Here is a 16704-nt window from a genome sequence, read left to right as displayed (position 1 = left end):
GGGAAACACTACCCCTCATCCCCACCGCCACGCACAACACACAAAAATCAATACCACATCACTTGTAACTGATGATAGTACATATTTTTATAATGCTTTCCCCTCCATTTTTCTTCTAGGCAAGCAAGACAGCATGAATGCATTCCATTGTAATACATTACAGTATGGAAAGTGTTGAAAACTCTTCAGTTTAACCTCTCAATAGTCTCAAAATTCTATTGGTCAAACAAATTTACATTTCAACAATGTCTTAAACTGTTTTTTCTATACTAGATAATTCCTTTATAAGTGCAAGTATCTAATGTCAGTATTCTTAACTACACTAGATAAGACAAAGCTGAAGTCTCTCTCAATTCAGTGCTTAATTTGTGGCATACCAAATGTTTCCAAACTTCACCTTCAGTTTGTTCATGTAATTCCATATCAGCAAATTGACTCCTTTTCAATTCTCAGCTAATAACTAATTTTTCTAAAACCAGATGTAACATTTTTTACCACAAGATACTTTCTCTTAATGGAAACAAGAAAAGATCTCACATAGGCAGGATTTTCATTTGTAGAAGTGAAACAGTGGGTTTGGATATTCAACAGAACTGTTTCATTAAAAAATAGGTCTTTCATATCAAGAACCATCAGCTATAAAGAGACCGTGAGCAACTAGTGTTGATGCCCAAGGGTCTTTCCAAAAAAGAATACATAATGAGTCTAGTGGACTGAATGGCAAGGAAAAATTCAGTTTATCCATCTGCACCTATCAGGCCCAAAAAAGATAAAAAAGCAGAAGTACGGAACAAAAACACCAAGGAAGCCTGTACAGTAAAAGCATATTTTGACAGATGAATATGCCTTCTTCAATTGCAAAATGTGGAAGAAAGAATAATTCATATATATAGAAATATATAAATATGTATATCTATACACACATAAAGAGGACATAATATATGTTTCCTAATACTAGATGGATTTAACTATATAGGACAGAAATGTTATACCCAAGATACATTCAGTAACTTCAGAACGCATGTTATGGGGTTAAATATAATGATTTGACAATAACAAAGAAAATAGTGCATCTCTGTGCAAAAGCTTAGCATTCTACTATCCATTGCAGAAGGCTCGTGACATTATCACATTTCATGCATCACAACAATCAGATGGCTCACTAAATCTCTACAGAAGTAATTTTTGTGAGATTTTTCCTGACAGGCATAAATTGTTTCTTAACAGTACGTAGGAGTCGCATGATTTTCAATGAGAGGACCGTGGGCATCTGACAGAACTGGATGTCTCAGTTCACATACAGTGAAGACTGTATATGCAAGGCAGGATCAGGTTCCACATTTCACCTTAGCTCCGAATGTGGTATCCCCATTCTAAGCAGTAACAATTACACTGTGTTTGAAATCAAATTCTTTGAAGTTTGGACTAGAAATAGGGGAAGAATCAGATTATGTTTCCTTTGTCATTCTGTATCTACCCTGCCTCAGTTATGTTAGTTGTGTGAGCCCCTCTCCATGACCACAGTAAGTGGTTCTATAGTTCATTAGAAAGCATGCAATTACATTGCAGAAATTGACTTTTCACTCATCTACCCTACCTAGTTATGCTGAATAGAAGCAATCTTCACAAGACAGCAAGAAGCAGCAAGACTACTTCAAACTTCTGAGTTCCTTCCCTTCACCTTTTGAGGAAATATTAATAACTTCTTCTTTTCTCCCACCTTCCCTATTCAAACATATCTCTTATCCTCATTCCAAGATGAAGAGAAGTGTCTACAGGATGAAAACTCTCTTACTAGGAAGCAGACATGCAGCTTTCCCCCCACTAAACTCATGGTATTTTGCTGTAGACTTCTAGAAGACCCTGAGAACCTTCAGCTTCTAGGTGAAACACATGGAACAGACAGTTAACACTCTCTAATTTTTACTTCGAATTCATAACTTCATTCTAATTTCTAGCAATAGATTTTCTGCTTCCTGTTCAGAAAGACATGGAGGTCATTTACTATTACTTCAGGCTGAACCAAGGCTTCCAAACCTTCCCAATAAGGAGAAACATTTTACATAAATAAACAAATAAATATAAAATCTTGGGAATTTGTCAATTAGGCTTGTGACTCTTACACATCAGCAGTTGGCATTTTAATTCTGACTGAATGTTATACTATTCTTCCAGTAGCAGGACAGACATTAGACTTCACAGGAAAAGTGGGACTTTCTGCAGCTTTAGTGGTCTCTGCTGTGAAGTTGTCTCTGCTTCAGCTTTTGAAGCTGAAATAAAGTACTAATTACAACAGAGAGGAACCTCCCATGCCAAAGCATTGCATATTTAAGGAGCCACATAAAACTACTGAAGCCAAGCAGAATCTGCTGAGGGAGTTTCTCAGGAAACTTGTGCATATTTAAGTAACTATCAAACAACGGTTTGAAATTTATAAAAAAAAAAATAAATAAAACAAAAAAGCCCCACACTGAATATTTAAGAAGCAAAAGGAAATCTATTTTGATAGATAATATTTTGCATGGAAATTAACTATTGTTTTTCTCTAGACATCAAATGGAGATTTATTCTTTTTCTTTTAAACCATGAGCTTTGCTCCATTTACCCTGCATCTCAGAGAAAATCATTTATGGTAGAGCTGCACAAAATTATATGCAGAATTATCTTTAAAAATATGCATTATCACATCAGTGTTTTGATTACAAGCACAATTTTATTAAATATACTAAATGCAAAGATAAAAAATATTAAACAAATAATATTATCAATTGCATCATCAGAGAAGCCCTTTGCATGGGAATGGCTTAAAGGCCTTAAGGGGAAGCCATCTGTCTCCTCTGGTGAGCTTTGTAAACATGCTTCATTTGGAACAGTTGTGTCCATATCTTTTTTCAGTATCTGACTATTGTCAGTGGCTCACAGGTGGAAGGTAAGTTTTCTCTGCACCATGCTCTTATGAAGATGCAACACAGAGTTATCAGAAGGAATACTTCTGTATTTATGTTATTTCCTTCCAGCTGTATCCAAGAAAGAAGTAGCAAGGACTTTTCATAATCTATGTTTGACATTCATGTAGTGATAGAGCCTTATAAATATTTTTCATATCATTCAAAATTTGACAGAACATGATTTTTAAGTGTTTGCTGCTCTTCATTTTAATGACACAATTCCACAAACACCTATATTTAGAAAAAAAAAAATGAAGTGGTAGATGTCAAAGGTGTTAGCAGAGTATATTTATTCCCATGTAGGAAAAGTCACATGCTTTGTAATAATAACAGAACAGATTCTACAAGTTGGCCATCTATCTGGAGGTCACAGAAATCACTGTAGCACAGCGAAGAATTCCTACAACCTGACTGAAAGACCACAAAAAACGGGTAGATACATTGACACAAGACTACACTGAGATCTTGCTTACAAAAAGAGGGCTTCTAAAATTAGTAATTTTAATTAAGAGGGAAAAAATCTTAACTGTACGTGTGATGTATACACTTAATTTGCTAATACTCCGCTTTCTGAGCTAAGAATTCAAATGTAAGGTTTTAAGTCCAGTTCAGTTCTCAGGATAGTTCATGCCATTCTTTTATGAAACATATTCTATCTTCTTCTTAATTTGATTTTAACATGCTCATCTAATTCATCTCCACAAAACACCATTTAAAACTGAGGAGAAAAAATACAAAGTGTTTAAAAAGTTGAATCCAACTTCAAAACAGTATCCTGGAAAATTTGGTCCGTCTTTTTGAAACACCCTTTATTATTTATGTTTCATTAGCCACACACTTCATGAGAGACTTAACACAAAAGAAACTTTAAGATCAGCGTATATTAACATGAAAAGCAAGATGATGGAGAAACAACTAAAGTCAGCCACCTTTCTTGCCACAGTACAGTGTTATAGCTGATAATAAAGTAATTTCTTGGTCCTAGATATTGCCTCATACTGAGAAATCAGCATGTTCTTGGTTTTGTTATTTTAGTTTAACTACTAAAGATACATATATATATATATATATATTTTTTTTTTTTTTTTTTTTTTTTACAGGACACTGAAATCACAGCAGTTTCACAAAACACAAGGTGGCTACCTTGAAGGTGTAGTGACAACTAGAAATGCTACAGCTACATTGCAGAGTTGAACAGTCCTATGTTCAAGAAATATGTAGTTTAAAGAACTTTCACTCCTCCAAGACTCTGTGCAGATCCAAAGCAAAAATCCTTCAAAACAATCTTTGGTATTGTCAACAATCAATAAATATTCAGAAAAAGAAATATCAGAACTTAAACTAGCTGCAGTCACCATAGAAACTAGCAAGACTTAACACTTCCTACTCTATTCCATTATCATTCAGTATCTCATTAACTCAAATTGAGAATCATTGTTCTTATTCCTATGGAAACCCTGGAAGTAGCCCACATCATTGTCACAGGAGATTAAGGCAATCTAGAACACATCTCTTGGACTCATTTATGTGCTGCCAAGGCCTATGAAAGATTTTTTTTAAAGCCCCACTAAACTGACAAGGTCCATTTCTCAACACAGAGGAGCAAAATCCAAACTACTCCATATGAACAGTAAGTAACAAACATCAGCAGCCACTTCATAATCTGTGAACAATTGTGATGAACAGATAACATGTACAGTTACACTAACACACTGAAAGGTCCATTCTCAGCAGCTTTGCGTACTGTCTTTATGCAAATGCCCCAACTTGATAAGACTACACCCTTTAGTCCTTAGCACATTTCTCTTATTTGTTAACTAGGTTGAGGAAAAGGGAACTTTTATACAGATGTAGCAGTATATAATCTAAAATACCTGTTCAACTCTTTTCATCCAGAAGACCTAAAAAAAAAAAATCTGCTACACACAGTTTCAGAAATATGCATACTGTTAAATAAATAAGATTCATGGCTATGCAGTAAAAGTAAGATGCTTTCCTATCACTCCCCTCTGACTCCATGTCTCCTTTTTCTACTGTATTAATCTAAAGGTGTAGAGTGAGTCAAGTTTTGATCTAGCAATTAGAAGGTATGACTGGAAGCTGTAAAAGTGTCACCCCAGAGCCAGTTCAGCTGTCTGTCTAGCAGAGACACATCTCTGACCATGTTAATATGAGATACTTTTTAGGAAGAACAAGAAAGAATAGTAACTTTCTGCAGACCATTCCATTCATACAGTCTTTGGAATAGGTGTGTTGGAAGATTACTCTTTCCCATACTCTGTAATGGCTGTTTAGTATCTGTTGCCCATTTGTCCAATCTATTTTTTTAACCTGATGACACTGCCTGCACTGTCTCCCTTATAAAAAAAAAACAACACAGAAACAAAAAAAAAAACACAAAAACCAGATGTTCAATAGAAGACCGTCATATTAAAAAAGAACAAATAAAAAATCCACACATCCAAAACTTAAAGAAAATCTGTTAAGTTGATTTCTAACAACTGTCATAATTCGCTCTTGTTTTTAGCATCTGTTTAGTAACAGTTCAGCACATATTGTCCACCAACTTCCTTTGTAAATGCTGACCATACCCCAATACCAGCCTTTTCTCCAAACAGAAAACTCCCAGCCATTTTTACCTCATAAGGCAGCTATTTTGCATCCTTATTGCTTTTGTTGCCTTTTTCTGTCCTTTATTCTGTCACTCTTAAAATATAAAAACGACGATTTCACACATTACTCAAGTTACAAGTACATAAAGACTTTGAGTCATGTCTTTTTTTTTAATCACGTCATCTGTCCTGTTCTTGACAATCCCCAGAATCAATCTAATTATTTCAGAGAACTATTCATGATAATGCCAAAATCTTTCCTCAGCTTTATCTTTTATACTGCCAGTTCCGGCTTCAGAATCATGTAAGTGTGATTTAGATTTACTTTTTTTTTCCCCCTTGATACATCACCCTACTTTTGCACACACTGAAGTTCATCAACCACATATTTGCTGCCATGGGTGTGAGTATGCTAGTAATTTCTGCACTTTGCAGTCATCATCAGATCCTTTGTGTTTTACTTTCCTCATCCACAAAATAAAAAGTGATCTGCTTTACGGGACAGTTGTATACTCAAGTTATTAACAAGTATTTATTGTTCTGTCATCCTCAGGGACATGTAAAAAGGTAAATTAATGGTTTAATGTGATTGGAGAACTTATAATAATGTCCCTGAAATGTTTAGCATTCCCAAATGGCCAAGTAATACCTCATTTTTATGCTAGGAATTGAAAGTAGATTCAGTACAGAGTAGAAATAAAAGGTATGCTCTCTCTCCTGAAACAGGATGACAGTAAACCTTGTAGTGAAACTTTAGTGTATCTTCTGAAATCTTTCAATCACAACCTGAGAAGCTCCAGTTTTGCTTTAACTTCTGTGAAGTATTTTACTTGCTTATGAAAACAAGTCTTAATATTTGTCTTGGTTCAAGATATATATTATATATAAAAACAAAACAAAGAAAAAACACCCAAGGAAAGAAAAAAAAAACACCACAACAAAAAACACACACCACAGAGGAGATGGAACATCCTGTGGTTCCTGACCATCCAGTCAGACCCAGAGGCTGAGAAAGATTTCCTCCCCTAGATCACAAACCTAGAGCAAAATACAAGGGAAAACATGGCACTAGTTATTTTAGCCTAATTAGGGGAGTTTATAGGCCACACCAAACTTCCCTTCACATCTAAGAAAAACCGTAATGTCGTAATCAAAAGACTACAAAACATATCCTGTTATCCAAGAATGCATGTACTTCACTGCTGAATAACTAATATTAGGGTTTTGATTTGTAAAAGGCTTGGAATATGAGTATGAACGACTAAGTCCCTGAAGAATACATTCAATTTCTATTGTCAAATCAATTAATACATTTTATTTGAAATTAAGTTCTACTCAGATTAACTGCATCTTAAGAACATTACAGGTACTCAGAAAACACTGTATGTTAATTTCACAAGACTGGATGCAAGACATTTGCAGGATGACAGAGTCCTACAATGGAAAGAAAAATGAGACCAAAATTTACGAGAGCTTTGTTTATTCCTGAGAAAGTTAGTTAAATGTCATATGCAAATTCTGAGATGTCAAATACTCAGGGTGCTCAAGCTTTCTTTTCCTGCTTTACGAATCTAGCCAAATAGCTCATATTGTAAAGAACACTGTCAAAAAATATGTATATATACCAAATGTATCCAGCCTCTCCAAATTCATATCTGCCAGGGATACCAAATTATCCTTTGAGCATCTATTCTCATTAAAGTCATAAAAGAACCGTTGCTGCCTTTGGAAGGAGATATGAACCACACATAATTTCTCTGCTGCTAAATTTCACTTTGGCTGCTAGGCAACTGTAACTTATTGCAAGAAGTAGTGTGGGGTTTTTTTTCCCCTCAGTGTTAAAAAAAAAAAAAAAAGTGCTCTCCTTCAGGGAAAAAAAAAAAAAGGCACAAAGAGCCAAGCTAGCTGTGAAAATATCCTGAAAAAAAAAATAAGCAAAATAAGCAGTATATAGCATACATTTTTTTCCAGGAAAATCTACTATAATTACTTATATATTTAAAAATCCAGTGGTTCTCTCATATTTTTTCAAAACACTATTAGCTCTCAATTCACCTGAATACAAAGTTAAAACAAACAACCAACCCACACACACACAGGAAAAAACACACACCAACTCACAACACACAACAGTACTTTTAATTCCATTGCTTCATGTATGTTTTTTTCCCCTTCTAGGGTACTCTGATATAATTTTTAATTAATAGCCTCTTTATGGCATATTTATGGATGAAACCTACATCTTATCCAAGTAAAAATACCCAACTTACACTCAAGAATGTTTGCTTCCGCAAGACTTGCAAATTAGTTGCACTTCAGTGCCACATGTATTTATGATCAAACTGTCATCATTACATACAAGTTAGAAAACCTGAAAGCTTACATTTTTATAAAGTCAGAGAAAAATGCCACTTTTAACCTTCCTTGAATGAGCAGTGAGGCCTTCCAGTATTTTTAACAGTTCTTCAGAAGTCCAGTTAAGGGTCTTAATCTTTCCACAGTAAATGTTTAGTGCACTCTCTATTCACTGGATGGTCTTTGATCCAGATTTTTAATCACATTCTAAAGCTTTGACACCAATTTCTCAGAAACTGCAATGTGCAAACCTTGCAGAAAGAGATCCTCTGCCAAGCAGAGTCCCAAGTCTCAAGCTAGTCCCATGTTTAATCACTAACCTCAAAACTTTGTCCTATCTTGCCAAAATATTTGTCAGACTTGCATTTTTCAACCTTTGAACAGGTACAACAGTCAGAGCCAGAGAAAAAAAAAGAATGACTGCTTGATTTTTTTGATAGACGAAGAGAACGTAGCAACAATTATAAATTCCAACCAAACTACATTACAGAAAATTTCTATTTCATTTTAAATGTATACTGGAGAACATATAGTCACTTTTTAATCTAAGGAAAAAACCTTCATATACCATTTCTTCATCTTTAGGTTTTTAAATGTAGTTACTATGCGTTAAGAAAGCAACCTAATCTTTGAGTTAAATAACTTCGTAATAAACTGCTTAATTAAATATACCACTGCCACTAAAAACGCCATCCCCTCCTTTATCTCCTCTCCTTGCCCCCTCCCACCCAGCAAGGACTTTTCTTCTCCTCTTTCTTTCAATGCTGCCAATCTAAGAGACACTTTCATCATGCAAATTCTAATAGACTCCACTTAAACAAAAACTTGCCTGCTTCTGACTGATTGTTTCCTTTAGGTACTTTGAGAGTCAAGGCTGTGGGCAAAATCACCACATGGCTCTTAGCACAAGCTCAGTAAAGCTCATACCTCTGCTATGCATTTACAAGTCACATGTTAAAAAATGGAACAACTTTTTTCAGCATTTTATCTCCTGGAATTGCAATTGAAATAATGATTTTTCTTTCTTTATCAGTTTTAAGGAGACTCCACATTCAACTGCGTCCTAGAGTGAACTGTGGTAACTTCATCAATATACATATGACTTTATCTTGTATATTAAGCACTTCACCTAATTAAGGAAGTCTCTTTCTTCTTACCCAAATGATCAGAAAAATTAATTTCAGGAAGCAAAATTAGTCCATAAACACCTTTAATTTCCTGCTTCTTCAGATTAATTATGTGTCTGAGTCTTTTGAGAAACTCACCTCAGGAATTTTTATCTGATGTTTCCATCATCTACAGCATTATATAGCACTTCAAAGTAAATCGGTATTTCCCTAAACAGATTTTAAGTAAACTGTTACATTTTACTGTTATTTATGCTTATGCCACTCAACATCAACTGCAAACAGAACTGCATGGGTTCAATTAGCATGTTGTTAATAATGTATTTATGCAATTTAATATGGACATATTTTTAAGCAGTATGTAAAACTCTCATCTACATCATCTGAGAACAAAAGTCACATTTTCAAAGGCTGTGCCAACAAGAAAGTTACATTCTGGTCATGCTTTTAAAACCTAAATAATGAGGAGAAACAGATATTCTGACCACAGGGCTGTAGGCACCAGGCCTCGCCAGCTCAGTGTTCTGCACTGCTTGAGAAAACAAAAAACATTTCTAACTAAAGTACATTCTGGATCACCCCCTACAAATGTCTTCCTCCAAAGCCTGCTCTTCAGATGAAGCTGGGTAGTGTGAATATTCCTTTGTGCATAAACCACTGCTGAAACGTCAAGTGAAGAATTTCGCTCCTAAAGCAGTAAGAATGTCTAGTTCTATTTCAGTACTTTATCTCTACAATATTCAAATAAACTACTAAATCAACTGCAATATTAGCACAATCCCATGTACGTATCACTTTTATGTCTATTCTTTCTAACTGTGCTGTCATTACCAGACAAGAATTACAGGCTATGAGACATTAAGTTGACATCACGATAAAATAAGTGACGGTCAAATATTTTGAAAATTTGATGGTTTAATTATTTAGCAAGTAAATTTCCCATTCTTGTTTCTCATGTTGCTTCCCTCAAACAAACAAACACACACACCAAAACACCACCACAAAAACACAACACCTACTCCTAACTGACACTAGAGACTGAAAGGACAGAAATCTGTTTCTTAATGGTTTTCTGTTTGAATTGATACAAAAACACCCTGAGAAGCAAGGAACAGGGGCAATTCCTACCTCGTGTAACCAAAAGCTAAGGATACAAGTGGACATATTAACAGAATATATTTGTGATACTATTCTTTCTAATAAACCTGTTCTTAGATACTTCAGTGATGAGGGAGTAGCATACTATGAAATGACACGAGGCAAGCATTTTTTACTGAAGAACCAGATATAATTGACCACTTCTGAGAAGCAACACATGAAACTGGCAGCACAAATTCTTCTGTGCTTCAAGAAAGTAAGAAAGAATAGGTGGAAACAATACTGAGTTTTACGTAAGAGTACCAGTATGAGAAGCTTGTGTCAGGGAGACAGTTAATTCTGCCATTGTTCAGAATCACTTCCACAGAGAATGTGTGAATGTTTTTCTGTAAACAGAGATGAATTTGCACAATACCCATATCTTTGGCTTCACCTAGTTAGCTGTAACATGTGCATGTACAAGATATTGCCAAAATTTAAATAACAAGCCTGGGGATTTTTCCACAGCTCACAGCAAACACTGCTGGCAGGACCAGATATCCATCACCAATAGGGTGTTTTACAGAAAGTTTCAGATACTTAAAAATGTTTATTTATTTTTATTTGAAATGGAACATTTAATTGAAACCAAAAGCGAAATATTTCAAGGTTTGGGTAGGATTTAAATTTCTTCTCTCTTTGTTTAGACTTTAAATGTAGTTCTTCTTCTTTTATCAATGAAATGGGAGGGTAGAAGGCTAAGAATACTTTTTTTAAATTTCAGTTACTCTTCCCTCCACAACCACCAATTAATTAAATGTTTTTGAGAAAACTGGTTTGGAGGGGAATCACCTATTTCAAGGATTTCAGAGCCACTGTGTTTGTCAGAAATTGATTCACTCATTTCATTGTCTTAGTTCTCTCAACAACAACCCAGATCATCAATAACAAGCAACATCCCTTACTTTCCAGTAGATGGACTGAACTGCATGATTTTGAAAATGTTTTTTTCCAAAACACTTTTTAAACAACAACCAAAAAAAAGTAAGTTTTTGAGTTTTCAACGAGTTCTACAGCTATGGTTGAAGTGGGTGCTCTAGTCCGTATTTAAAGGTTGCCTACTGATTTGCACCTATTGTCTAAAAAGAAATGTTTGATTTCACAAGAGAAATGGGTAAATCATCTTATGTTGATGTAAATGTACAATTTTGTACTACAACTGCACAGATGTGAAGTCGTGACCTTTAAAAATCTATTTTGTCCTGTGTTTTCCATATTGTTGGCCTTTATTTTCTTCACCTGTCAGTAGCCATTAAGATTAAATATTAAAGAGGTAATTATAGGAGCAGTCACTACATAAATATTTGTTCCAACACTCACAAAGCACCTGGACAAACTGACCTGATAAATTAAGAAGTTGTTTTGTAAGGTTACTGAAGAAGGAAAAAAAGCTAGACCAGATATGTCAAAGATATGGTGAGAGACTCCAGCAGAAAGAGATGCAAAAAATATTATGTTTTGGTTCCACAAACAGCACCTGACACTCCACTAAGATTCACTGTGTAGAAAATGACTATCCAAGGTAAGAATAATGATGAGAGATTTTTCCATGAACAGAAAACACAAATATGATTCTATCTTACACTGGTGCGTGTTCAGCACTCTACTAACTTGCCTCCTTCACTTGTCAAACCCAGGCAGATGGGTCATCATGCTGAACTAAAGATCTTTGCTCTTTTCCCAAGCCTATTTTCAACGGACCTCTTTCAAAACATTCTTGTGAACATCGGATCTATAATTCTTATTTTAATTTAAAATCTGACAGTGTAAAAAAATACACTCTAATTTCTTTAGCTACAGATATCTCTCAAAATTTTGACTTCATAGCACCATAAAGCCAGGAGTTCTTGCTCCAGAGTACAAAAAAGTAATTTCATACTTAAATTTAGAAATACAGGGTGTTTCAAAAATTTGAAATCACAGCACAAGGCATTCTAGATCCATCTTTTTGAAACACTCTGTAAAACAGCTGGTAGGAACAGGTTGTGTTAAGTGTGCAGGAATTCATGAGTAAGTCATTTTCAAATAACATACTTTGATAAAAATATTGACTTGACTTAGCTACATCCTATATCTATAAATAATGTGAATATTTTCTCTAGAACGAGTGTTCATTGAAGCAGTTAACACTTATCAAATATAACCATGAAGTAAAATTTAAATAAACAATGTTCACACTGGAAATAGTCCTCTGGAAATTACATCCTATCAATTCAAATCCTGAAACCAATGAATGGTATACTAGAACAAATACATATTTTCTAAACTGAACAAAATTAACTAACATACTCAAAACATTACTATTTATTTCTCAGATGATTAGTCAGATTGATGATCCAAGACGTGTACAACACCTGTTGTTACACCTTGACAAGACTATATAGTTTCAGGTATAATCTGATCCAATGATGTTGGCCAGCTGTCTACAAAAAAAATCTCTGGAAATATACTAGTCCCTTATAAGATGCAATGGTAAACTGCAAATACAAAAATTAAAAAAAATAATAATAATAATAATAAATAAATAAAGTACCCCCAAAAGAAATAAAGACATCAAATGGAGCTGATCAGTTCTGCTGGTATCTTGAATAAAAACACATAGTAAAATGTGGTTGATATTTCAGGTTTTGGTCTTGGTTGTTTGTTTATCTTAGTGCTCACATATCCCTCAGTAAAAATAACACATGCCAATTTCTGATTGCACAGCTAAGTAACATAGGACTCTGCTTTTGGTAGATTTCTAGCCTTGATACTTAAAGTGGAACAAGAAGCACGGCTCTAAGCATTTTTAATGCTGAAATATCAGGAACACATGCAAAAGATTAATATACTGCTTTTCATGAGACAATCAATATGCCAGTTTCACACAGAAGATGTCTAACCCTAAAAGTGGCAACAGAACATACTTTCAAGCTATTGATAAAAGTCAGTATTTAACATAAGCAAATTGTCAAAAGGTACTTCAAAAAAAAGTAATCAAAATAATATTATTGCAGAACTAAACAAGATCGCAGCAATTGAGCCACCTCAACTTTAATTGTAAGAAACTTGACTGGGAAGTGCAATTTATTTGTTTTCCATCCCCCACTCAAGTAATTACTCTATAGACCATAACTGACTCACAGTAAAATAAACTTAACGAAAGTAAACAATTTTAAACAATTAGGGACATAAACTCTGTTTTCAATTTAACCCAAACAAGTTTCAAAATCTCACTGCGATTATCAGAAGTTTTAAATGGGAATTAAATATCACTTCTGCTATGAGTTTATAAGTGCATGCATTCTAACAAGAAAACTAATCATAATCACATGAGACATTTTTAACTGCAGCAAATTCCTCAGAGCACACTTGACAATTAAGTATGAGCTGACAACGTCATAAAATAATTATATTCAAACAAAGTGAAAACTATGAAGTTTTTTCAGTGGAATGTGAAACTACATATTATCAATATCTGATTTGTGGCTTTATTTGATACATAACAGTTCATGTTTGAAGGACTTCCTAAGTTAATAAAGAAAAAAAATCAAGAAAACAAAATCATTACTAGTCTATTGAAAGTATCACAAACCCCAACGCATGGCCAATTCAGACTTGTCTTCGCTTTACTGTTCTGACCAATATCTAATTTTTTTAACACTGTGCTTATTTTCACAATTGGCTCCCATTTTTCCTAGCACAAAATTGACTTCCAGACAAAATAGGTCTATAGTAATTTGATATAATATGGCAAAACTGAAGTCAGTGTTTGTAGCACAGTTCAAAATCATAGTGCCAGAATACTGAAATAGGCTGGGGGTGGGTTGGAAGTTAATTTTTCTTACTTCCTGTCTCCAGTTCTCTCTTTAAGTGGGAATCAGTCTGCTGTTCTACTCACAAAATATAAACTTGGGATTGACTCAGTTCTAATGTAGCAAACCAATCAAAAATCTTCCAATACTGGGATAGAGTGTTTGTTGAAAAATGTTCTTTAAAATAAGAATATAGAAAGTAATAGAAAACTTACAAGTACTCTGCCAGTTAATGTCTGGGCAGATATCATGACTCCCGCCCAGTCCTTCACAGAGGTCATCCATCCCACTTCTGCTGCCACATTCTCCTCTTTTTCATCTGTTGGTTTGCAGGCCCCATCTGCCTGTGTATCTCCACCACCATTGATCTTCTGGGCCTCCTGCAAAGTAAGTATTTGGGTAAGTTAATATTTAGCAATTCAACACATTGAAAGTCAGCATACAGTTGTGGCTAAGAAATCCAATGAAAATAGCAAATCATGATTTCTGGATTCCTGCTAGATGAAATTAAGTGCCTACTTAGCCATATCTCTTTAGAAAGAAAAAGAGAAATATTCTATGAGACATCAGGCTAACAGCTAGATAATACTCTCCTTGACGTTAAATGATAAAACCTATATTTGGTATCAAAAATGCTATATGATCCTTATCTATAGGCAGCATAATGGCCAAGAGCTATGCGTGCAATTAGAGAGCTACATATAAATGACTTTGTCAGACATACACTGAAGGACATTTTGATGTAGTAGTTCAAAACAATGTGTACTAGATGTGAACATAATTTATGTATAATTTTAATTTACTATCACTAGAGTTAATTATCTGAGTAAACCTTTACTGAGACACGCGATGTAACAAGACAATAATTATCAAGCGTGAAGACAAAATACACCAGAGACAATCTGCAGGGAGCTGACATGCTATCATTGAACCAGTGTCAGTGTTTCAATGAAAGTGTTTAATATATCACAGGAATTCTTCTGTCAGCAAGGGGCTCTCGTAGAACTAGAATTTAAAGAGGAGCCTCAGCTGCACAAAGCTGACTGATGAGTCACATGCATTGGAATTCATATCACTCTCTCCTGGATGCTGCAGCAAGGATGTCGCCCTCTATAATTGCCTGCTATGTGCTACAGTCACAGATGCTGCACAAAAACCAAGGGAAAAGATAGGAAAAGCCAGCCTGGATTGTACATCATTTAAAACACATCATCTGCGAAGTATCACACTGTGCCATGAGCGTGCCTTCAGTGACAACATAATACTGATGCCTTCCTGAACATTGACAAGTTATGATAACCAGGCATAGGGGAGTCAAAAAATTCAGTGCTGAGGCAAGTACCGAGCACTTGAACTGCACCCATAGATCTACATTAGTGCTTCAAGCACTCTGCACAGACCAACAGCTTGAAATACCTTGTTTATAGATGACTTGCCTATAGGCCACTAAGCAGGAAATCAATTGCCATTAATCCCCTTCAGGAAATCTGTTATACAAGCAAAGATGTTTGACGCTGGTTCAGTGATAATTACTACAGTAGGAATATGACACTATCACAGTCAAAACACATGGCTGTGAGATGGCCTTGAGGACACAGCTGGACATAAAAGCAAGGGCACTTTGTGAGAGGAGTACTGAACTAATAAAGCAGTTGCTCTGAATCTGTCAACAAAGGACTATAGAGCAACACTTGTTCTTAGAGAACCACAGTATTGCAACTTAATTAGCTAATCAGATAATTCTCTGTTAGTCTCCCTCCCAAAATGCAGGCTCTATCTTCTTACCAGCGATTACAGAACAGTGCATGATGCAGCTATTTTAACGAACTATTCAGAGTTACAGCAGAATTCAGTAGCTCCTAAGCAAACAACCAAACAGACGATAAAAGCTACTTTATATTTGGATAACTGGACCTCATTCCCTGACAAATTTGGATACAGTGAATCACATGCTTTGCGCTCCGCTTTGAAAGACGTATACTGCATTGCACACGCACAGAGCACAACCTACAGAAATGAGCTCATGGCTTATGATGGTGACATATGGTAGAACACAAGACATTTCCAGGAGTAACACTTAGGGACAATTTGTGACCCATCTCATCACCACATCATATAGATCAATCTTAAAGAAGTATCTTGACCACCACTGGTATTTTGATTATAAACCAGAAAACAAAACCTAGCTGTATATACCAGACATTGTAAAAAAACAAAACATTGGGTTTAGGCAACCTAGACACATCTACAAGGCCTTGGGTGCACCTACAGGCCTCACCTGCCCTAGCCCCTCTCCCCCAGGGTCTCCTCCCAGCCCACCTGTGGCCTAGGACACCATTTCAGCCCAACCCAGGGCAACAGTTCCCCACAGCCCTGTCCTACCATTTATTACTCTCTTCCCACCAGTTCAACTGCCTTTTGTAACTGACCAAGCTTACCTATCAGATTGTAAACTCTGCAAACACCAGATTTTACTTCATAAGTCCTCCTCTGCACAGCACAGTGGGCTTTTATACTCTCTACAGTTTCCTACTGAACATCAAAGCACTGACAGGGTTTTCATTGTAGAGGAGGTGTAATTATATTCATTTACACTGAGTACAAATCACTCCTGTTATTAACTGTATAGACCTGCTTCATGGCTATTTCTTCACCTCATTAGGTAACCAACACCACAACCTGGAAAAGGTGCTTAAAAAAATAATCTGAGAGTGACAGTAAATGTTCAATT

At 35.4% G+C, this 16704-nt stretch overlaps 1 protein-coding gene across 33 annotated transcripts in view; it reads right to left on the bottom strand.

Annotated features, from left to right (window-relative positions):
- KCNMA1 (potassium calcium-activated channel subfamily M alpha 1) overlaps positions 1-16704 on the bottom strand; it is a 476353-nt gene that overhangs the window by 339532 nt on the left and 120117 nt on the right. For 32 of the 33 annotated variants that reach the window (XM_071811786.1, XM_071811785.1, XM_071811784.1 and 29 more), the window contains one exon: positions 14189-14353. In XM_071811786.1, coding sequence (XP_071667887.1) covers positions 14189-14353 — 165 coding nt within the window. Of the gene's footprint in view, positions 1-14188; positions 14354-16704 lie in introns of those variants that run through there. The other variant, XM_071811798.1, reaches the window with a different exon arrangement.

This window comes from Patagioenas fasciata, chromosome 8 (genome assembly GCF_037038585.1).
Source record: "Patagioenas fasciata isolate bPatFas1 chromosome 8, bPatFas1.hap1, whole genome shotgun sequence".
NCBI classification, from domain to species: domain Eukaryota; kingdom Metazoa; phylum Chordata; class Aves; order Columbiformes; family Columbidae; genus Patagioenas; species Patagioenas fasciata.
The sequence above is the reverse complement of the archived record's forward strand: the minus strand, read 5'-3'. Positions and strand labels throughout refer to the sequence as shown.